This window comes from Molothrus aeneus, chromosome 13 (genome assembly GCF_037042795.1).
Source record: "Molothrus aeneus isolate 106 chromosome 13, BPBGC_Maene_1.0, whole genome shotgun sequence".
Classification (NCBI taxonomy): Eukaryota; Metazoa; Chordata; class Aves; order Passeriformes; family Icteridae; genus Molothrus; species Molothrus aeneus.
This window is the reverse complement of record NC_089658.1, coordinates 17531473-17555157: the sequence shown is the minus strand read 5'-3', so window position 1 is coordinate 17555157 and position 23685 is coordinate 17531473. Positions and strand designations below refer to the sequence as shown.

General features: G+C 44.3%; 1 protein-coding gene across 1 annotated transcript in view; it reads right to left on the bottom strand.

The window, feature by feature from the left end:
- Window positions 1-23685, bottom strand: part of LRRK1 (leucine rich repeat kinase 1) — a 70013-nt gene that overhangs the window by 39907 nt on the left and 6421 nt on the right. The window contains exons 2-9 of the mRNA XM_066558664.1: window positions 13771-13934; window positions 12731-12902; window positions 10245-10424; window positions 9486-9634; window positions 4598-4824; window positions 4003-4130; window positions 3701-3864; window positions 2862-2999 (exon numbers count right to left, since the gene is read on the bottom strand). Of these exons, the coding sequence (XP_066414761.1) occupies window positions 2862-2999; window positions 3701-3864; window positions 4003-4130; window positions 4598-4824; window positions 9486-9634; window positions 10245-10424; window positions 12731-12902; window positions 13771-13934 (1322 nt within the window). The remainder of the gene's footprint in view (window positions 1-2861; window positions 3000-3700; window positions 3865-4002; window positions 4131-4597; window positions 4825-9485; window positions 9635-10244; window positions 10425-12730; window positions 12903-13770; window positions 13935-23685) is intronic.

Genomic DNA, 23685 nt, shown 5'->3' with positions numbered 1-23685 from the left:
GAGGCTCAAATGATCATTTTCATTTGGCTGAAAATCCAATTTTCCACTGAAAAACAGTGCTGTCTGTAGAGTTTCCAACCAGGTTTATTCAGCAAGTCCCCCCACCATGAAAAACTGAGATAAAGCAGAATGTCAGCTGAATTATCTCCTGCCAGAAGTACAGCAATATTAATGAATTATACCCCATGGAAATCATGTTTTACCAGCAGAGACTTCAGTGTCAAGTGTATTAAATGTTTTATGTGCTCCATGTTAATAAAAAAGGTTTATGCCCCTTTTCATCAAGCAGGATTAACGGGGTCTCACAAAGCAGTTTGTTGGCCTTCCTCCCCTTTTTTAGATTGGAAAAATATGAGGTGTCCATGTGACATAAGTGATGGACAAGCAGCAGTGGCTGGAACGGGAATTACCGTGCAAAACGCTCCCTCTAGTGATGGAGAGGGGCAGAGCTGGGCTCTGCTGGGATTTGGGGAAGGTGAAAGGAATACAGAACTGCAGACAGAGTGAGCCACCCAAGGGAAGGGAAAACTGAGAACTGAAAACTGACAGAAAATGCTTTTACCATCATTCATGCTCCCCTGGGAGGAGGGCCCAGCCTGCCCCTGGCTCCTGGTGTGGGGCTCTCTCCAATGTCAGCATGGGGCTGTGCAAGGACAATGCCTCAGACTTCTCCCCAAAACACCCCTGGGCAGGGGGAGGGAGCAGAGGGAGGCTGCACATCCCAGAATTAGCACAAACTGTGCTCTAGGGGCTCTAACTGGGGTGATTCTTTTTCAGTCACTGTGTCTGTGTCCCCCCAAACACTGACCAAGGCCACTCTCCAGGGAGCTGAGAGCCTGGGCAGCTTCTCTCCAGTGGTTCTGTGCATGGGGGAAATCAGTGACTGTCAGCTGGCTGTGGTTCTTCATGACTGAAACTCTGGAGATCTCTAGTCCTTTTAAATTGCCTCTTGTCTCTAACTTCTCCATTTTTACTGCCTTTCAGTGTGAGAATGGGGGCCTCCAGAAGGGACACAATGGCAGTGGCAGACAAACTGCCTCCAAAGCTGCTGCCACAGCATGCAAAAGGGTGTGAGATGACACCTGAGTGAAGGGACTGCAGCATCAGATTAAGGTGCCTCAGTCAAGATCATGATGTGGAAAAGGTGACCAGAGTCTAAACTGAATTATTCCATCCAGAGGGGGCCAGGTGTCTCCAGGAGAAGCAAAGTAGGGAGAAGCCAAGTAGTCTAGAGAATTAAGACATGGCTTGGTTGGTTCCTTTAGAAGGCAGCAGCCAGGAAAGCTAAGGAGGTTTCTGTTTCTCTCAACACCACATTTCTGGAGTACACATGGTATTATTAAGGACTGAGCTGGTCCCAGTCTTGAGATTCCTCTGCAAACCATGCAAAGGCCAGTGATAAACTACACTGCCCTGCAGCTACAGTGACAAATGGCTGTCCTATGACATGTGCTTTCAAGTCACAGGCCTCCTCTGCTCTCTGCTTTTCCCAGGGAGAAATCAGTTCACTGCTGTTCCTACATAAAAATAATACATTATCTGTAGGAACACTTCACTTCACATTTCTCCCCCTTCCCACATCTGCTTCTGGAGAGGGCTGGAGCATGAGCACAGCCCTGTTCACCCACACCAACTCTACAATCAAGGAACAGCCCAAGCCAGGGCTCCTCCAGGCATGGGGTTTTACCTTCTATTTGCTCACCACACTCTGGCCCTCAGGGCACTGAAAATATTTTATATTTATTTCTTATATGAATAAAATGCTGAAGAGATACAGATAAGAACTGACACTAATTAGGGCAGCCAAGGTTCACTAACTTTGAAAACATCAGCAAAGTTTGTGCTGAGGTCTCTCCCTTTGCACCCTCTGAGCAGCAGCACCTAAGAACTGTGCCCAGGAAGCACCATCTAGTGTTTAATATTTGCCATGGTGGCTCCCACCCCCTGGGATGGCTCTCAATGCATTCAGAAAAACCAAGTTTTGGAGACAATAGTCCATAGGATTTGTTCTGTTTCAGGAGAAATGCCAACTGGAAACAAAGAGCCACCAGAGAGCAAAGCCAAATGTGCTGGGATGACTGGAAAGAACTGAGGGAATTCAACCCTCTTGTTCCAGCAGAAGGAAAAGGCACCTTTGCAGCACATCCTGAGATCAGGACTGGACATGGAAATGAACCATCACTTCTGCATCTTTCCCCAAGAGGCCAGCAGGGTAAAGCATGGAACTTCTGCCCAGATTCACCTCTGTTTCTCTGTTTTTCTCTGAGTTTCACAATCTTGCAGGGAAGCTTGGAGGAAACCCCAAGTTCTGCTTGGTTTTGTGTCAACACCATATGAAAGCAAAAATTCTGAAGAATTTTGACATAAACCCATGGATCTGTGGTGTCCACAGGAAAGAATTATTTAATCTACAACCTTTAAGATTACAGAGGTCCCAGGCAGCACTGTTTAGGGCATTCAAACATGCTATTTTCAGCACAGAAAGACTAACTCCTAATTACACAACTCTTTTTTTCAAGAAAAAGCACAACTATTTGTGAGTGTACTTGATTACATCAATATTTCAATGGCTGGAGCTTGGAGCTACAATGCAGGGCTTGTCTTCCAAACTGTGCTCCCAAATTCTGCAAACCACAGACATCCAGAGAGTTCTCAGAAGACCTGTGTCAGAAACTAGATACATCTCACTGGGTGAGGGCCTGAATGTGGTGATTCAGAGGGTGACAGCCTGCTCAGGGGCTCTGTGCAACTGCACCAGCTCAAACCAGCACGAGGGCTCCGACCTTGCCCAGGCAGCCAGTCTGAGGTCTGAGTCAGAGTTAGGAAAAATAATGCGAGAACTAGGAAGAAATGACACTTACCTCAAGCTGGAAGAGTCCTGTTGGAACTTCTTTCAGTGAATTCTCAGAAAAATCCACTTCTCTCAGGTGATTTTTCCAGAACACAGTCAATGCATCAGGTAGGAATTCCAGTGCATTTCTAGAGGCTTTACAACATTTCTGGAAAACATAAAAAGCCCCACACTTACAGAGCAGTAATCATCTCTTTAAATAATGTGGTAGATCAGCTGTCACATGTCAAAAGCTTTAATAAATTAATTCTAGGTGGTCTCTTTAGATACCTTGATCTAGATAAATTATTGGCCATGCAGGCACATAGGGTTTGCTAAGGAGATCCACTCAACTACTGGTCAAATTCCTTGGTGGGCAAAAAGTATTCCAAAAATTATTTTGAAAATCACCCACCCCCTTTGCTTTTCAACCATAAACAAACACTTCCCCAAAGGATACTGTTCCCCTGCTGTCCCTGTAAAAATGAGGAATAAAGTCACAGTGATGGGTGTGGATACAGATGTCCTAGTTTGCCATGGGTTTGGGCAAAGTTACCCCTGGTGAAAGTTGGGTGTTTTGTAAAATGATCCTAACAATACTCCTGCACAGAGGAACCACAGAGAAAATGAACACATCCATGTAAGACACATTTCTAAAACTTTGCCACCAACGCCATCAACATGGTGAGAACAGGGTGGAACCTCAGAAAGACTGGATATAAAACCCATAAATCAAATTTGGCAAGGACACTCCTACAGAACAGCCTTTTAAGCATCTGACACCTTTTTAAGCATTACAATCCTTTTTTTTTTTTGCATTGTTTCAACAGTTTTTTCAACCTCTGACTTTGTCAGGGCAGTTCAACTTACCAGGGGGCAGGCCCAGGGGTCTGGAAACACTTTCAGCTGATTTCTGGAAACATTCAGTATGTTTAGGGACTTGAAGCAGTATAGAAAAACCGTTGGAAGTTCCACCAACCTGTTGTCAGAGACGTCAAGCTCCTGCAGCTTCCTTAAACCAATCCAATTAGTTGCTGGAAAACATGAAACATTGTGGCCTTGGTATAAGCATGAGAGCTTTTTAAAGCCATTTAAGCCATTATTTTAACATTTGGGGGTTCTTCCCTAGAGCCCAGCCTTGAAATACAAGCCCAGCACTGCACTGTACGTACTGTTTTCCTCGTCAAACAACTTCTCCAGCGAGTTTTTGGAAGCAATGAGTTTTTTAAGGTTTTTAAGATGTAGGAATCCAGTAGGGAGAGTGGAGAGCCTGTTGCTGGATACATCAACCTCGAGTAACCTGTGAGTACAGAACAATCTCAGTCAGGCATCAGTAAAACACTAGCAAAGCCTCCTGTTGCCACAGACATCTGTTTTACCAGGACAGCTTCAGTTCTGAGTGAAAGCAGCTGAAGTGTGCCTCACAAGGCAAAGCATAAAACCCTAATTAGAAAATTAACCCTTCCAGGGAGCAGGGAGAGGTGCTCTGGATAGACAGCAATTCAAATAATTGGTCTCAGCCAGTAAATGTCGCTCTGAGCCAGCTTAGAGGAGTGGGGCTCACCAGAGCTGGAGAAAAGCAGAGGCAACATGCGACAACACAGGAATAAAAGTTCCCACAACTGTCCTGACAACAAATTTGGAAACCCTGAGAATGCAGAGGGGCAAAGACCAAGAAGCTCCTGCAATGTGCTCTCCCCTTACAGTTCCCTTCAGCCCAGTTTGAGCTGCTCTCCCTGCAGGCTCAGCTTTGTGGGGAGCACACACCTTGTACAAATGATCTCATCAGAGGACTGCACACTGGGTAACTCTGTCAGCTGGTTGTCAGCCAGGCTGAGCTTCCTCAGGTTGATCAGCCCCCATGGGATCACGGAGGGGAGGGACACCAGGCAGTTGGCAGAGAGATCCAGCTCAGTTATCTGACAGGAGATATCGATCAGCCAGTCTAGATCCACCCAGGGCAGTTTGAGGTTTGACCAGTTCACACACAAAGCCTGCATGTGTCAGAGAGAGAAGAGAAAACCACATCAGTGGAATCCCAGTTGGTCTCAGCCTGTGCTACACCACTGGGAATCTGGCAGAGCAGAGCACAGGCCATAAACATTTTGCTCACTTTCCAATCTGCTTCTAGGAATTAAACTGACTCAGAGATGAAATCATGCCTGGATATCAGCAGCCCCTGCTGTATCTGCTCCAGGATTTCACTCCAAAGACCATGAACAAGCTCAAGCAGGGGACCTGCACCTCTTCACCAGTTCATATTACTCAGGGTCCAGCATGGACAGAAGAAAGTGTGAACACATAGTTTTCATCAATGCAAGGAAACAACCCAAGGCTTCATTTTCAAGATCACCTCATTACATTCCAATCCTTGTCCTGAAACGCACATTTTAAAAATTATATTCCCAAAATATTTTCATAAACTTGTTGTTTCTGACATAACTCATCCCAAAAACAGCCTCAATAGAATGATTGTTAATTCTCCACCAGGAGGCAGCAAGAACCCGACAGCAAATTTTATTTGCTTTCCGATGCTCAGTATTTAGCTCTTTGGACCTTTAACCCCAAATTAAGAATTAAAAGGAATGTGTTTGGGAAAAGGAGAGAAAGAAAAGGGAAACAAAGGCCTGTCTCAAATGCTTATCTGAGACTCAGGACTGATCAAGTAGATCTGACAGTTCAAATGTTTTGGAGAATGGAACAAAGGATAAGTACAAACAGATACACATTTTAGATACTGACAGTAGTTGTACTTAGTGTAGACACTGTGCTTTTCAAACCTTCACTCGTGATGCCTCAGGACAGCCGTGCAAATATGAATGGAAATATTATGCCCATTGTGCCACTGGGGAAACCAAGGCAGGGAGCTCCAGCTGTTTGTTCAAAGCTACATCCACTGCCATGCCACAAGGCACCCCTATAAAACACAGCAAGCCAGCAGCAACAAGAAATCAAATTAAGCAGAGTCTCCACTGCTACTGCAAAGTGCACAGCACCCAATGGGAGCTGCCCTGCAAAGCTTCCACTCTCACACCAAACACACCCTGCTTTACTGCCAGATTTCCCATTCTGCATATTTAACAGCTTCCTGCTTAGAAACTCTGGTTTTAAATTCAGTATGCAGTTTTCTGAACTTTTCTCTCACCTGTAACATGTACCACAAATCCCTTGGCTTAGGAAAAATGTACTTGTCCTTGACTACCCCAAACAGTGCAGTAATAATAAACCTTACAGCCTTCTTTTAGGGCCTGAAAGCAGGACCTTGTGTCTGTGCTGCAGACTGATAAACCATCTCTACTTTGCATTTAGGTTGCTGTGTATCATTCCCCTCAAAAATGCAGAGGCATGGCCTCGGGGTAGTTAATGTGATAAGGAGATACCTGTAGAATGCAGATAATGACTTCTCAAACCACAGACAAGATTGTGAAATCCAGCACCTGCTATCAGTGCTGTGGGTTGGTGTCCTGTATCCAAGGCAGTTTTTGAATCCCAGCAATCAGTGCCCTCCTTCCCATGCAGAGACAAGGACTGACAGTGTCTCTGCAAACTGGAGGACCAGCCAAACCCCTCTATCTGATTTAGAGACAGGGGACCAAATTCAGCAGGTACCACTAACCTGGTATCAGTGGAGTTACCTTAGGGGTTTGGTTGGCTCAGGACTCTGCAGTGAAAATGTTAATTAAGTGAAAGAAATCCCGACAGCAGTGCCACAAAGAGGGGATTTACTCCCAACTCATACTTCTTCATCTGCACTGTTTTCCCAGAAAAGCTGGTTCCCTGATGCCAGAGGTCTGTGATGCCAAACTGGCAGAGCTCAGGGCTCAGCCCAACCCTTCTCAGTTTGGGGCTGGTGGCGAACTCTGTGCTAAACCAGGGACAGAGTTCAGAGGATGTTAGCTCAGGGCTGACTGCAGGCAGCTCACTGCTCCTCAGAAGGCCAAGGAAAACCTCTGCAGACTCCCCTCTCCTGCCAAAGGAAGAATTTCCCAATACAAGCCCTGAAGACTAAATTGAAATCTACTGCAGCAATGTCAGGGGATGCACTGAAGCAAAGGACTGGAAATTGTGCAGGAGCAAAAAACCCTGCTGCTCTTGGGCAAAGGATCAACTATAAATATGAAAAATATTTACTGAAATCTGAGGCTGTCTGGTAAGGAGATTAAGAGAGGCTGTTGTGCTTTTCTCCTAAATGACGTGACGTGCTCCAGAACCTCACTCCTGCTGTAGATGGGATAATCTGAGGACAGGGATCTGCTCCCTCCATCAACAGCTCTGCTCTGAATCTTGTGTGGGACTGCTGCAGGGCTCTGGTGATGTAAGTGAGATTACCAGGATAAAGAAATGAGAGGAGGATCCCACACACACACATACATTTGTATGCTTGAATATAAAAGTATTGGTAAAATATTTCCTAGGGAAAATACAGCAGACAAAGCTCTTCTCTGGCCTGTAATGGAAAAATTAAATATATCTCACACAGCACACATTGGAAAGTTACATTTATCTCCCTGCTGGCTTCATCTATTGAAGTCTGGAATCTGTGCCTGGCCACTTCATTGCAAAGGCTCTCTTTGGCACTTGTTACCTGTTCCTGTAAAAATGGACCACTTCCCCTCTTTAGCAAAGCTGTGGTTTGCTGTGGGTATAAATTTATGCCAGGAAAGAACACAGAAAGGAGAAACAGATATTAGAAAAATGAGATGTAACTCGTGTTGCCTGAGAAAGGGCAGCTGTGCTGGGTGCAAGGGCTGTCTGGAAGGTGTGGCAGCCAAAAGCAGCTCTCAGGCACATTTTGTGCATAGCTCTGCAGTCACTGCTGTGAAATCCATTGGAGCTCAGCTGTGCTCGAGTGGTTCCACTCAGAGATAGCACAGAGGGACAAACCCTTCTGAAGTTCTGGGCTCTCTCTGAAATGATCAGTGCTTGGTTTGCCCCTCCTGTCCAAGGGGAGAACTCTGTAACATCCAGCTGGCTGCCACACACAGTCTCCACACAGCCCAGTTTTGCTTCCTCCCAGTGCAAAATCCATCTCAGGATGAGCCCTCTGAGACAAGAAGAAAGCACCGAGGCAGTTTGTCTGCAGCTGCCACAAAGTTGTGTTTTAAAAAGTTACCAAAGTTATCAGGGTGTGTGAGTGTCACTTCCCAAAGATCTGAGCTCTGCAGACAAACTAGGACAGATCCTCCCCAGTCTGTCCCAGTCTGCCAAAATGAATTCAAAGAGAAAGCATTAAATAAGCAAACATATTAAAAATAAACAGCTACTAAGACAATCAAGGTCAAGATTCTGTGTTTTTTTCTCTGTTGGTTTTTTTTTTTTTTCCTTTTTCTTTCTTTTTCAACCAGGCCCTTCTGGCAATTAGCTGATATCTGAAGACTGCTCTCTTCTTTGCTCAGGGTGTGACAACAGCAAAGCTGAGTCATTTTTACAGCAGCTAAGTTAAATATTGCCAGCAAATTCTCATAGAAAACAGACCTCTTCCCTGTGATTCAAACATTTATTCCAAGCTTATTCAAGCTGAATTATCCAGTTGGATTTCTTTTTTTTCTTCTTAAAGACATTTTATCAACTCTTCTCCACATCTAGAATTCAGACTCCTTTTGATTATCTGTCAACAAAATTAAGAGTAGCACAAAAGGGCTCTAAATCTACTGATTGAACCTAAAGGAGTCAAGCTCACTTATGTGGTCTAACACCCAGGCTATTAACAGGAACAGTGAGAGGATTCTGGCAGAAAAACAGAGAATGGAGAAGTTTGTAAAGCTACTAAAAGCTCTCTCCTTATTTTTACTTAACACCAAAACAGAACCAACAGCCTGCAATGCTACAAGCTGAGCAGACAGATACTCAACTGGATTGGTGAGGGACGTCTTTTCACTGCCAAATTTTTGTGATCTGATGAAAACTGTAAGCACTGAAAGCTCAGGGATCTGATGCTCCTATTCAGTGTGGGTTAAACTACATGTTGAGGGGAAAAAATTCAAAATGCCTGGTAATAAATTGCTGGAGAACAGTATAAATAATACAAAATACTGTGTGCTCCCCTATAAAGTAGTAACAATACCAGTGTGAGACACTTTTTTACTGCTGAGAATCTGAAGTAGGGAAGATATTATTGCTTTGCTCATGCTCCTCGTTAACAAAAAGCCACCCAAGCCCATTTTACCTGCACTGTCTGACACAGAAGGGTTCCCATGCTCAGCTCTGTGCCATGCTAACCCTCAGGGACACCACAGAGCTGGTGCCATCACCCTGCAAGCAGGAGGCACAACAGGAACATAAAGGTTGTGATGACCCTGGGGGCACAGAGGGAATCTGTGCTAGAAGCATCCCAGTTTCTTCTCTGGAAGGCTTTGAGCCCAAAGTTGGTGTTTCCTGCCCCCAGCACATGCTGGCTCACATAATGGTGTTTAAACTGCCCCACAGAAGCTGTGGCTGTGCCTTGCACAGTGATGCCATTCAAAGCCTTGATGTTTCACACCCTGTAATTCAGCACCAAAGCCACTTGCACAACTTTCTGAAAGGGCAGCAAACCACAAGGCTCTTGGTTGAGGAGAAGAATCAGCAGCTGCATGGCATGCAAAGACAATTATCAACCATTAACATGATGCCCCTTCAAAACATCATCTCCTCAGGCAGATAAATGGTTACTTACTGTTTTTGCTGGAGCACTACCTGGTAGTGGGGTTGTCTCAATGAAATACTTCCTCAGAAGGTGTTTGCTGGATTCAGGGCTGTCCATCAGGATGTAGGAACAAAAGAAAGCTCCATTCCTCAACAAAAACACAGCTACATCTTCGTTCCCTTGGGAGAAAAGCAGATTGTTTGCTCCCTTCACCTCAGGTAAATGAACCAGCAGGGAGCTGAACAGAAATCCTGGGAAATAACCACTTCTGAAAAAAAAATGTGGGGGTGTGCAAAAAGGAAACTGAACTCTGTAAAGGCTGTTTCCTCCAGTGGCAGGACTCAGTTTGGTCAAACTGAGACAGCAAAGACACTGTGTAAAAGTGCTGGCCCAAGCTCTTTCTTTTTTCTCTTCTTTTCCCATCTTATTAAACTATGCACACAGCTGTGCTTTGAAGTGCAAATTATTCAGCCTAAATCAAGCATGTGTGCCAGAGTGTCCATAACAATAATGCTTTTACTTGCAAGGATTCTGGTTTTTAAGGGTCTTTTCCCTAGGAGTTTATAGAGGAAAGTTCAGCCTCTCAGTATTTACAGCAATCTAACTTCCCAAGGCCCTGACTCCAATTTGGCTGAGTTGACAGATTCAGAGCCAATTTTACTTTAATTCATCCTGCTGGAAATGCAACTGCAGACAAGGCATGGATACCATCCTGTGTGTGAACAGCTCAGCCCATTCTTTGAAGAGCTGGCAGGAAGGGGGCAGAATGTGAAGCATGCAAACACACACCTGCCTTTATAGCAGCGTAGAGGGGCAGGCGGATGAGGACGGGGAACTCGTTCCTCCTGACTGCACAGCTCTCTGGGTCAGCACTGTAGGCACGGATCAGGAGCTTGACAATGTCCAAATGGCCCTGCTGGCAGGCTATGGCCAGCATCCAGTTCAGGAGCTGCTGGTAAGTATTGGGACCTACCAAAAACACACAAAATGTGACTTAGTTGGTGCCACCGGGCTGTGATGTGTGAGGAATGCCCACGGATAATGGCTGTGCAAAAGGGTTTGGGACAGGGTGAAGCTCCTGAGGACAAAAGGAACAGCTTGCACTGCAAAAGTGTGTCAGAGAAGAGTCCTAAGCTGGTCAGGCACAGAGTTTTCAGCTTTGCTTAACTGTTCTTCTTTACCCACCCAGCTAATGGGTGAAATTTTTTGTCTGTCCTTGACATAAGCATTCATAAGGCAGCAACATTCTGCTAATACACCAGCAGATAAATAAACATCTGACCCCAAACAGGGATGATCAGGACTGTCTTTGCATCCAGATCCAAACAGACATTAGATCCAAACACCCAAGATTGGCCACTTCTTCCAAGATCATGAGAGGGGATACAAAGAATGGGGAAAACCAGGTAAGTTTTCATGTTATTGGATGAATAAAACAAAACCAAAATGCTTCAGTCAACAAAAAAGGAATTGTTTTAGCTTGTTTTTGCTGCAACATGAAGTCTCCCACAAAACCTTTCATTTCCCCTTCAAATATTTCATTTCAGGTCAACTCTTTACTATTAATTCATAGTAAAGTCAGACAAATGTCATTTAAGGCTAAAAACCAAAAGACTATTTTCTGATTTTTGCATGAATTTGCTGATGTTTTAGTCATTCTCAAACTGCCTTTTTTTTTTTTTTTTCCAGAAATAACAGTTTCCTGTAGAACACCACTTTTCTCTAGCTGTGCCTAATTCTGGACATGCAACTAAATGCCCAGGACAGAATTATTTCTGCTAACAATAAGCAGTCCCCAAATCTCCCCTGATTCCCTGTAATACCTCCATATCCTTTACAAATTCACATCCTCTCTGAAACACTTACAGGAACATCCACAAGCCCAAGTTTTACATGTCAAGGCTTTTTGCAGCTTATCCATGTGGAAATTACATCTCTCTTTGCATTCTTAACAACTCCACTAAATCCCTCACCCTCCTGCTACAAAAAATGGGCTCCACTTAAGCTGTAAGCCACAAGTAGTTCTCACTCTTCCAGGGAGAATCACTGCAGTGCAACAGCCAAATTGTAAATTTAGGCAATTTATACCTAAGCCCTGTGATTGGTTTCTCTGTAACTTCCCAAAAAAGACAGCTGGAAGGTCCTGCACAAAAATTTCTGAAAGCTGCCGTTTGTACAGAGCTCCTCCCCTGACCCCCCTGCAGCAAGAGTTGGAGGGAATTTGGTCACTTCTAAACTGAGCTAAGTTTCCAGAAACTACTTAAGTCACTTTTCATTACTCAGTGCATGATATTAATATAATTTAATTTTTCTACTAGGTTACTCAGCTTCCTTTCTGGCTGAAGGAAATATTACGTTTAATTGCATCCCCCAAACTGGAACATTTATTTTGCTTACCAGTGCTCCAACAGGACACCAAATAAGCAGGTTTCCCAACAGGTTATTCCTGTTCTCAGTGAGGCCATTGGCAACTATTTAGTCCCAGTGAGGAGTTAGAGCCATATTCAAGTTAAATATTGCAGAAGCCAGCTTAGCTCTTGTGTTACTGCAGTGTCTGAGGTCAAGGATTTGCCCCAGATGTTCTGCAGGACCTCTGGACCCCAAATGCATGGAAGGTCCCAGGGAGAAGCAGCTGGCAAGCTCACAGAACACTGAGAGAGCAACAGGGACCCAAACACAGCTCCTGGTCCTGAGTCAGAGTTCTGCCCCCTGCCCCCACTGCTGCCTTAGGAGCAGCAGTGTCTGAGTCAAAAAAATGTCTCTGCTCCAAAATAATTACTATAATAAAATTTAAGTAAAATGTAATTATTATTCTAAAGAAGGAATTCCCCTGAAAGTCAAACCAAAATGTCAAGCAGAGAACAGAGTGGGTGTCAGCTGTGCACCCAAAGTGTCCCTGACCAGTCAGGCCACTCTGCCAGCACCACTGAGACTGTTGGATCAGCAGTGGGATGATGCTGCATCCTGAGAATCCCCTAATCTCCCTGTAGGGTCTGGGATGTTACCCAGCTGTGAGGCCTGACAGGAATGAACTGTCTCAATGGCATCTTCCTCCACTTCCAGTCTGCAAACATGGAATATTTTTAGGTATGTGTTTCTCTACCCCAGGGGGGAAGTTTCCTTCAAGCACAGCAGAGATCTGATCCTGCACGCACTTTCCCATGACTAAACCCCTCCCTTTCCAAGGAATGCCAAAAAACCCAAATGCCTGCCTGGAGCTGTAGCACACAGCTCCTGAAAAATTCGAGGGGAGGCAGGGTCAGGCCAGGCCTTACCACGCAGGGAATCCAGCAGCTCTTTCACGATGTCCTTGTGCCCAAAATACGCCGCCACCACCGCTGCATTGTCATCGTTGGGCTCTGTTGGTAACACCACCAACGCCTCCTTCAGCAGGTACCTCACTGCCTGCAGGTCCCCATATGCTGCTGCAATGCCTAAAAGCTGACACTGGTGAAGGAAACACAGCAGAAGAAGCTCTCTGTTAAAGGCAGCAGGCAGAGAAAGAGCATTTCTAGAGCTGTATGGGCTTCTTTGTGCCCATGCCAAGGCATGTCCACTGTCACTGTGGTTAATTGGAAATGCCATAAACACTAGTGGCCATTGTAATCATTGTTGATAAATTTATTATGTTAATTTGTTGGGGTTTGTATTTTAGTTTTTTTGTATGTTTTTTCACATTAGTGCCTGAGGCACAGAACAGTGAATATAAACCCATTTTTCATGGACCAACAGAAAAAGCATTTGCACAGCTCAGCTGCAAAATGCAGTATTACCTGTTTTTGGAGATGGCCACTGTGACTGGACTTGACATGCAGGGAGCCTCCCAAAACACATGAGCTCTGTGCAAAGGGCAGGCTCAAAAGGAGGGCTCTGAAGGCAGAGCAGTGCAGAAGCTGGCACAGAGTTTGTGATAAAATTCCACACACAGGCAGCAAAATCTTCCCAGGGGGCCATTAACCGTCTTTGCACTGATGGGGGAATATATTTTCTGCTAAGTCTATAAACTGCTTCCTTTTTATAGGGAAAAATGCATTTCCCTGTTTTGGAGACCACAGCAGCAGCACCCCTCCTCACACAGCCTGTGTTCCTACAGACACTGCTCCCTGTGGCCTGCCTCATCTTCCTGATCTGTGTTTTCAAGGGCAAACTTGTGTCACTGAGCATGTTCCTGCAGAGCCCCACACAACCAGCCATGCCTGGGACCCACACATCCAAACGGATTCTCTCCATGAAAAAACAACAGAAGACGGCAGCATCTTGAAATTTTGGCATCTTTGCCAATAAAACCTGAGAGAGAGCAGTAACCCAACCCAACCTTTTCCACTTGTAGTGCAGTCTCTTCACAGGACAACCTAATCAACTCTTGGGCCTTGCTGGTGTCCCCAGCTTTGTAGGCATCCTGGATGCTTTCTGTCACAGGGGTCTGGGTGACAGAGACGTCGCCACTTGTGGACTGTTTGCCACCCATGTCCACAGTTCCTGTAGGGAAAACAGCAAAGAGAAGTCAGGGAGAAGTACCTGCTCATTACCCATGCACAGCTGCAATGTCAGTGAATCCTGGGAATAAAAGAAGTTGGTGATTTTCAGTGGAATTATTTACTGCACGCAATTAAAAAGAAAAAGAGCCTGATAAAAGAAAGTGATAAAATGTTAAAGTTCCCCCCAAAGGGACACGAAACTGAGAGGGACAGAGTTCCCCAATGGTTTCCAGAGGTGGTTTCCAAAGGAAGATGTGGAAGCTCACACACATGAACCTTTCATCTGCCTGGCACACTCCTCCTCCTGCTGAGGAACCAGGGAAGAGAAGGAATTGCATGGGACTGGCACCTGCAGGAATTGTGACAAAGGCAGGAATCTAAAAGGCAAATTGGTATTACTGGCATTGCTTCAGTCACACTTCACTCCTGACAACAGGCTGATAAAATCCCACTGTCCTCCAGCATTTTCAAACAGAATTTTAGGCACCTTTACAAGTGTGAAATACAAGAAATTGGAAATATTTACTCTGGAAAAAGAAAAAAAAAAAAAGGTAAAAGAAGATTTTGCAAGATGCCCAGTGTCACCTTAATCAATTCTGGAGAATCTCCTAGACCAGACTTTCTTTTCCTAAATGGTGCTGGGAGCCAGAAGAGCTTTTAAGTGTCAGAGATTAAAAGCTGCAGCCATTAGAGAAGATGCTTTGGTGGGTGGCTAATGAGGCAGGCAGGAAGTCTCACACCCAACCATTCCCCAGCTACCAGTACAGGGAAAGCTGCATTAAAGTCACTGAAATACAAGATGTTTTCAGGTCTACTCCTGAACAACAACCAAGACAGAGGAAAAAAGCATTTTCCACTTGAAAACAAAATGCTTTTTCCTGCTAAAACTTCATTAATTACTTTTGCTTATTTACAGCTGGTTAAATACAGCACTTAAGCCCACAGTTCTTCACATGTATTAACAAGGATTTATTTCTTTTTTAAATAGACATATATGTCACGCAGGACCTAGTTTAATGCAGCCTGGAAAGAGAAGTAAATTTGGAGCAATCTATAACTGTCAGTAAATATCTTTGAATAATGCAGCCTGAATCACCAGTAGGTTCTGACTAACACTTCTCATCAATTATTTAAACAAAGCTCAAATCACTCAGACATCGGAGATGGCTCCAGAGCTTGGTGCCATTAAAAGTGTGCCCTCACCAATAACCTTTCCCAGATGATGCAGAACCTGTGAAGGACAAGGAGCAGAAATCAAGGCCCATGAAAGTGGGATTAAATTACAGCACAATAAACAGCATCTCAGAGTTCACATTAATGGGTGTAGTGCTTCCATAATTCTGTAATTTTAGGGAGTACATGAGAAAAGAAATTCTTCCTGCACTTGGTTCACTCTTCTAAAGCAGACTACACACCTATAAGGGATCACTAAAAATATAACATATAATTTAATTTTCATTTTCACGGACACCAAAGATAGGAAAAAAAATATTCTTAGGCAAGTATGTTTAAAGGATGATAGAAAGGAGAACTTCAGAGCAAAATAGCTCTCCAGTCAAAACAACTCAGAACTGGACTAAGAAAATTCAAGAAGTACAGATCCAAGCAAACACTGTAGTTACTGGAACAAGCAGCCTCCCCTCTTGGCACCCTGTGATGAAATCCTGAACCTAGAGAGAAGCTCTGGAATTCCCCTTGGAGGAAAAAATGCCTCACATCAGAGATACAAAACAGCTGGAAAGCTCCTCAGCTTCCTGCTCAAGGAGCCCTGCAGACCAGGGCTGACAGAGCAGGGCAACTTCAATCTGCTTCCTACAAATTGCAGAAAGGAGGGACAAATTTTACTCAATTCCAGCCTCAATCCTGATTTTGGGGATTGTCACTCAAGGCCCACATCTGCAGCCACTCCAGATGTAAAAGCACACCCTTTCTGCCAAAGAACTGAGCAGGACCATCTCTCTTTGATTTTAAATCGTGGCCTGGGAGGGTGGAGGTACAAGAATCTCACAATCAGAGATTCATCACATCCTGGTGTCACATTCCCTTCAAGCAGAGAGGTCTCCAGCCACCCTCCCACACACAGAACTGGGAATAAAAGAAGTTCAAAAGGAGCATTTTCCACCTCTCCTGCTGGAGCTACCCCACTCCAACCAGCACAAGAAGGGTCACAGGGCTGTGGGAAGGAGGAACTCTGCCTGCTTGACCCTAACTCAAGACCACTTCTGTGTTTTGCCAAATGACTACTTCACAAAACAACTCAGCCAATGTGTTGGGCTTCCCCTTACATTTCTGGCCCCCCTACAATTTCTGAAATCCTTTGTGGTGCAATGGCTCAGTCACAACCCCTGGTGCCACCAGCACTGGAGGAACACGGGCTGGCCATGAGTTAGGTGTAGAATTCTGGGATCTCCAGGAACTGGAAGGTCACACCTGGCTCCATGGAGCTTATTCCCAGAACAATCTTCAGTATATTCATTTTAGTCCTTAAACTCAATTTCGGTCTTGTTTTAGGGAAACTTTTATTGACCAAATAAAAACTGCTCAGTTTTGAATATCTCAATTCATCAAGTAGAATTCAATAAGGGTTTCACTGAGTGTAAGAAATTTGGGCAATTCTACTGTTGGAAACCAATATTTTTATATTAAATATTCCTGGCAGCAAGATAATGCTACCCATCTCAAATTTCTTACACCAACACTTCCTTCTATGATTCCATTCTGCAGGGTAAATTGAACTCCTGCCTTAGGCCTGAGGGACAAGGTCTCCAGCAAAAAACAGTCCTTGTGACTATCAATTGAAAGCCTGAAAAGTGCAAAACTGATGAGATACAGGTAAAAAAGTTTGTCACAGCTGTACTCACATGGTGCTGTCAGATTTTAGTAGAGCTTTCAGAGGTTAAAGGAGAAAAGGTTGGCTATCCATTCCCAAATTTCCAAAAAGCACAAACACCATCCAAAGTTAAAGCAGAGCAAAGTTAACATCTCAGCAACAAAATTATCCAATTCACAGAAGACTTCCTGGTGACTTAGTAAATGATATATTGGCTTCTGAAATACTAGGGCAAATTAAGAAGCAGCATGTTCTATAAGCTTCATTTATACTCACCAGTGGGGGGAAAATAAATGAGGAAAACTACATTTGACTGACTAGAGACTGGTTTATTTCCACAAGATGCATGACTGACCTATCATCAGCAGTGACATTCGTGTGGGCTGGGAATAACGTTTTGCCAATACATGCACCAGCCATTTTTAGCAGAAATCTGGGCGGAAATCCAAAGAAATTCTGCTCTGCTTTTAACCTCACATGTCTCCTTCTCCTTGCCTGAGCTCCTCATGGCTCTCCTGTGAGAGTCACCTCAGTCACACCCGGCCCTGAGCAGTGTGACAGGAGAGCAATACTGGAGCTCAATAACACTGAACCTCTGCTTTTGGACTCGATTGTGCAACACGCTGAGCATTTGAGCCCAGATGTAGCAAAGGGCTGTTCATTCTTGGATTTTATGGATTTAGGAACCAGCTCGTGCACGCTGCACGACAGGGTCTGGTTCCTGCACAATGCACATTCTGTGTGCAAGGGATGACATCCCAGCAGGACTTCTTGGATATTCCTGTACTATCCAAGAAACTCCAGAAACTTTACACACCCAGTGCCATCTTTTTTAGTTTCTGCTTTACTGCACACAGATCTGGGCAGTTCCTGTGCTGGCACAGGTTCCTCTGAGAGCACTGCCCCAAAGCAGCACCAAAAAGCAGATAAATGAAGCCTATTTGAACTGAGGAACCTGTGGGTTTGTTTTTTTTTTTTTTTTTCCTCTAACATCTTTGAACATTTATGAAAATAAAGCCATGGAGTTTACTCTTTAATATGCAGTCTCTGCATCTCTGCATCATATTTGTTTAACCTCTCCATAAATCCACAGCTTCTTTTCTTTTCTTGCTTTCTACTAAAAAAGCTGTAAGCAAACCCAGGGCTGTTTGTGAGGGGGAAAGGGGAGGCATCTGCTGACACCACAAATGCATCCATCATCTACTCCTCACACCACTTAACAGCTTGTACAAAAACAACTAAATTTGGAATTATTTCTCTCTTGATTTCAACGATTTATGCTTTGGAAATACCTTTTAAGTGTGGCTTTGCCGTTACAGCCCTTTATAAAAGCTAAGGGCAAGACTAATTTTCTTTTACAAAATATCCCAATGAAACCAGAGGTTATCAATAAAGAAGCGATGTTATTTTATTGCCATTAAAAGGGCACAAGGTATCACTTTTAAAGTGCAACAGACTGCTGGCCCAGCTCAGAGAAACCAAATAAAAATAAGCCTTTTTAGTAATAAAGAGTACCACGAGAATTTTAGGGTCATGTGTCGTTAGACCCTGTCACAGGCCTTATTATAACAGCAGGTGAAAAAAAACCCTCTAAAATTCCTAAACTGACAGCATGCCATTAGTAAAAGGGGAGGGTTTGCAGGTCAGTGCTGTGAATCAGCAAAGAGCTGCATAACAAAGCAGCACAATGCACAGATGATTATTTCTTAATAGCACAAATCACTGCATCTCTGACACATAAACTCGCAAGAGTTTGTAAATGCCACATTAGGCCCTTCCAAAACCAGCAGATCTTTGGCAACTAGGTAGGATATTTTTATTTAGCAGAGGAAAATATAAATGAGATGCTTTAACCCAGGATAAATCAGGAAGCTAACCTCCTGCAAAAACAGAATTACAACAATAACACAACTTGAAAACTGCTACTGACCTTGTCATAATGTGTGCAGGTATTTCCAGAGCCGGGAGCAAATCAAGCTGATGCTTTAACACAGCATCCCCCCAGCGATGCCCAACTCAGCTGTTAATTCCTGGGACTGATAACCACCCACCTCTGCTCCAGCACCAGCAGCTCCTGCAGTGGCCACTGGATGGAATGGCTGGCTGGCTGCTCCTTTGTCTGAATTAACTACCACAGTTTAGCCCTGACAGATATTTTCATCTCCCTGTCCCATTACGGCGAAATCCAAGCCTCTGGTGCAGAGGATGTGGGGATGGGGGTGGGCAGGGAGGTTGAGCTCACACATTAATTCCTCAACGGCACCAGATGGCTGCAGCTAACCCTCACCAGCTTAATCTTTTGCCATTTTGACTTCTGAGTGCTGCCACTGCACAGCTAAAGAACGGGACAGGGATGAGGGTGAAGATGTGCGGAATATTTAAAGCCAGCACCTCCAAACATTCCGAAACTCACCGGTGTCACTGAATGCTTTTCAATACTACCCCACAAAAGCTCTGCCCAGCTGGTTTGCAAAATTAATGGAAAGCCATGTTATTTCCGAGTCTCTGCAACAGATTCATGCCTCCTGTGCTGCTTTGGAAAACTTCAGGCTAACAAACTGAGCAGCAGCCAACGGAAGCCTCCAGTGATTTCAAAGGATGATGGATCTGCCCTACATTGCACTTTCCTATTAGATGGGTAAGAAAAATTTTTCAGTACTCTGGAAATTTTTGAGATACTGAAAAATCCCATCCCAAACAAGGAAGAAAACCCTGGGCTCTTCAATAAAAAATAAAGAAATAAATTTTTCAGTCAACCCTAGTGGGTAAAAATGCTTTATGAAGCAAAGGTATCTTTTGGGTTCCTTCTCTATCTAGCTGACACTTCAAGGTTTCATTTTTTAAAAAAATAATTAAAAGATTTTGTTCATTCATTTCTTAGAAGATAAAGCCACAGACCAAGGTGGTCCCCCACCTGCCCATATTGCCAGAAGCAGTCTCAAAACCATCCTGCAGCAAGAAGCCAGTGATCTGCTTTGCCTTTTCTCAGATTTAGGTGAAATATATGTGGTTCAACCAGTTCTGCTTTAAAATGTTCCTGTCAGGATTCAAAAATGGCCAGAACTACCAATAAATGCCCTCGTGAGAAGACACTGAGAACAAGGTGGTTTATCTGGGAAGTTCCAAATCCCCACTGGAGAGCCTGTGCCAGAACTGGGTCATGCCCCCTCTGACCCTAATTAATATTTCCCACAACAAGTGGTATGTGCCAGCTTCTCAGGACAGTGGGAGCCCTCCACACACTTTTTTCTGCCTATTTCCTGTGGTTCCATTTCCCCCAAACATCCATTATTTCAGCTAATTAAAGGAGTGGCTCTGCACTAAACTCTGCACTGAGCTCTGCCTGCCAAAAGCATTGGAAAAGATGATGTGCTGAGCACAAAAGCCACCCACATCTACAACAGAGCTCACAATCAATGCTCACTGCCCCAAAAGGAGACTTAAAACCCCAAAAGAAACCAGATATGAAACACAGAGGAATGCTTCAAAGGCAAAAATCCAGTGCTGAAGGAATCTTTTTCACTATTACTCCAGATTGTGGAAGTATTTTGAAGTTGTTTACATGCCAGCACCACACACACATCATGCTGATCTGCACTGAACATTTTCCAGCAAGCACCCAGGGCACGCTGACAATTTTAGGTACAGTTGTGTAAAGTGAACAATTATCACCAGAATCATTGGAAATTTTCTATTTATAACACTTTTAACCTGCAAGGAAAAAAAGCATTTGCTAGTGCAACTTTGAAAGGAAAATATTAAGTCCCGGGTGGAAAAATGCTCTGGATTGCTGCCTTTTCTCTGGGCTCCAGGACAGAGTTATGAGAAACAGACGCCTCCAAAGGCTTTAGCTCCACACTTACACAATCATTTCTTCATCATCCAGGGTAATGAGGGAAGGGGGAACAGAAAAGCCTCAAATCCTGGTAACAGCAGTATCTGGGCAGCGCCAGCACTGCCAGATCTGGGCAGGCTCCCGCATTTGTGTGTGCACCTCCCAAAATCCCAGGACTCTGGGAATTGTTTGTGTTGTCCAAGAAGTTAAAATGGAGCTGAGCTGGTTATTCTTTGTTGAAGTACAAAAGAGGCTGCACAGAGGCATTACAAGGCGATGGGGTCAGAGAGAGCACAAAGAATTACACTGGAATAGGAGTGTCAGAACAAACCCCTCATGGCACTGTGCAAACCAGGCTGGAAAGTGGAAGATAGATCCAGGGTCACTAATGATACCTGCAGCTATCCATGGAAAAGGAACAAGGGGTTGGGACTTGCCTCTCCTCAGCAAGAGGACAGGATGTTCCCCACTGGTTGGTTGTGAAGAGCAGTTCCACTTCCACTGCTCTGGGCTGTAGCTGCTGCAAGAGGAGCAGGATTCCCTCTGGGCAGGGAAGGAATGGGGCAGGGATGTCCCCCAGCAAGCACAGAACAAAAACTGCTCTCACAGAGGGTGGGAATACCCCCAAGCCTCCAGCTGTACCCTCTTTGGGGTGCAAAGGATCAGCAAAGCCCAAAGAGAACAGTGATGCTGTTACTGCCACCCCAAAGAGAAGCTATTGAGAGCTCCAAATGGCCAGAGAGTTGCTGTATTGAAAATACAAATGACTCAGCTCTGGAGTGAAAGTTTCTATTTTTGTCTTTTGGCCTCAGTGATTTGGTTCCCATCCTACAGCTTGAATCATTCAGAAATGTGCTTCTGCAGGCAAGGCCAGCTATGCCACTCTTGCTTTCCAAATTTTAAATTGGAAGATATACATTAAGCATGCAGGAGCATGACAACACTTTTGGATTTTCTTTGTGTTCATTTCCAGGCATGGCTGGAAATGGAGGATTGTTAAATGGTGAAAGGTGTCTCCAGTGAGACCATTCCTGTCCAACTGCATCAAATATTACAGCCATGAAACCAAACCAAGATTGGACTTCATCTGAAACTTCACAAAATAAAATTTCATGGCTAACTTTCTTCTGAACCTTTTCCCTAACATTCAAAGCTTTCATCGAAAAAATCCCACACACCAGTATTTTCTCTCTTTCAGAGAAATAATTTGCTCAAAATTCTTCTTCTCAAAAAATTAAAACATTAATTATTCACCTTGGGGAAGCACCACCTCATAGTCAGCCCACTTCTGCTGCTTGGACACATATTTAAAACTTGCTTTAGAAGAAGCAAATGCTTTTAGCCCCAGCTGTGAGAGACCACGTGTGGGGGGCTCAGGAGGGATTTGCTGGGTGTGAGTGAGAGGAAAATAGGCCCAAGGCTGCTCAGGTCTCTTCTTAGCATAAATCTTCTACCAGTTCCACCAAAGACACATCCAGAGATCCCACACCTTCTCTGAGTTGGAAAAAGCAGTTCCTAAGCTTGTGTTTCACTTTAATAACACATGTAAACACCTTCCTCAGTGGAAAACCCATTTACAGCACTGCAACCCCACTGCTGGTCAAAACTAAGAGCACAAAAGCAGCCAAAATCTGTCTCTCCAGAAAGACAGAAGGTGTAGGAGTGTGACACCAGGACACTGACCCACACATTCCTTCCAGCTGTTTTGACTAAAGTTTGAAAAATGAAAGAATATTTTTATTAAAAGACTGGTATGTTCAGGAGACACATCTAAAGGAAGAAGCCTTTCAGGAGATTTGAGGGGGCAAACATCCCACGCAGCAAAATCCAAGCTTAGCACATGTTAGACACAGTTCAATGAGCTTCTTTACTGTGCCTGCTTAACTAATAAAATACTCCTTGCTACCCTCACTTCTCATTTATCACTAAGACAACCACTCTGGATCAGTTTAAAGTGTTGCACGCAGAGAAAAAGAAAATGCAATCAAGATATTGGATATGGTTGGCATGAGGAGACTTGAAGGGACAATTTGGCAACAGCAGAGCCAAGGGAAGTGCAGAGCTGGGAAGAGCTCCAGGGGAAAGGGATGGATGGGTTAGTCTGGAGAAGAAAGAAAAAAATCCACACAAAACAGTGAAGGAAGGGGGGCTTCACTCCAGCTTCTACTGAACTCAATGTGAGCACTTCCCACTTCTGACTGTTCTCCCAAGCAGTCAGGGAAGATCCTGGTTTCCAGGACAGTCTCAGAGAGGGAGGATCACCTGAACAGCTGTAGCTGCAGCAGAAGAGAAACCTGATGGAAAGGCCTCTGCTGTTGGCCCAGACAGCCACCAAAGCTTCAATGGGGCTACCAAAAAATGCATAAAACCTTCCCGTACTTGTGACAAAACCTACAAGAGGCAGAAATGCCTGCTTTTGCAGGGGGGTATTTTGTCTTCCTGGGAATATCAGAACCCATTTCAGTGAAAGGAGGACAAGGACTCTGCCTGGGAGGCTCCTGTGTCCACACTGTGACCCCGCTGCAGCTCACAGCATTTTTGGATGTCTGCTGCAAGGCAGAGATAGCAACATGAGGAAGGGCACAGCTCATCCCCTTCCCACCAAGCTTTGACAAACTCTGATCCATTGCATCCAAGACCCTGCTCCTATCCATGCAAATGGCTTTGATTTGGCAGCTTTTATTCACACCCTGCCACTGTGTGAAAGGTCCAAGGTGCAAAACATGGGAGAATTACGACCAGGATTACAAGCTCACTTAAGGAGCCAGGCTTTTTGTTTTTCAGGCTATATATGAGATCTGAAAAGGGATCCTGTCCATTAGTGTTGTAAAAAAAAATTAAAATGTTCCTGTTTGATGCAAAAATAAAAGCATTTTCAAAGGCTCTTTGATGTGAAAGACAGAAAGACGTGCAGGCAGATTCTGGAGGAGGTCTTGTCTTCAGCAATTACCAGCACTCTTTTTGAATCCTACTCCCCAGACAGAACTTTTATATGAAGTAGATAATCACACTGCACTGTGTATCAGCTCTAAACCTTGTGGCTTTTCAATTAAGCAGCAATAACCTCCAGTCCAAAAACTCCTTAAC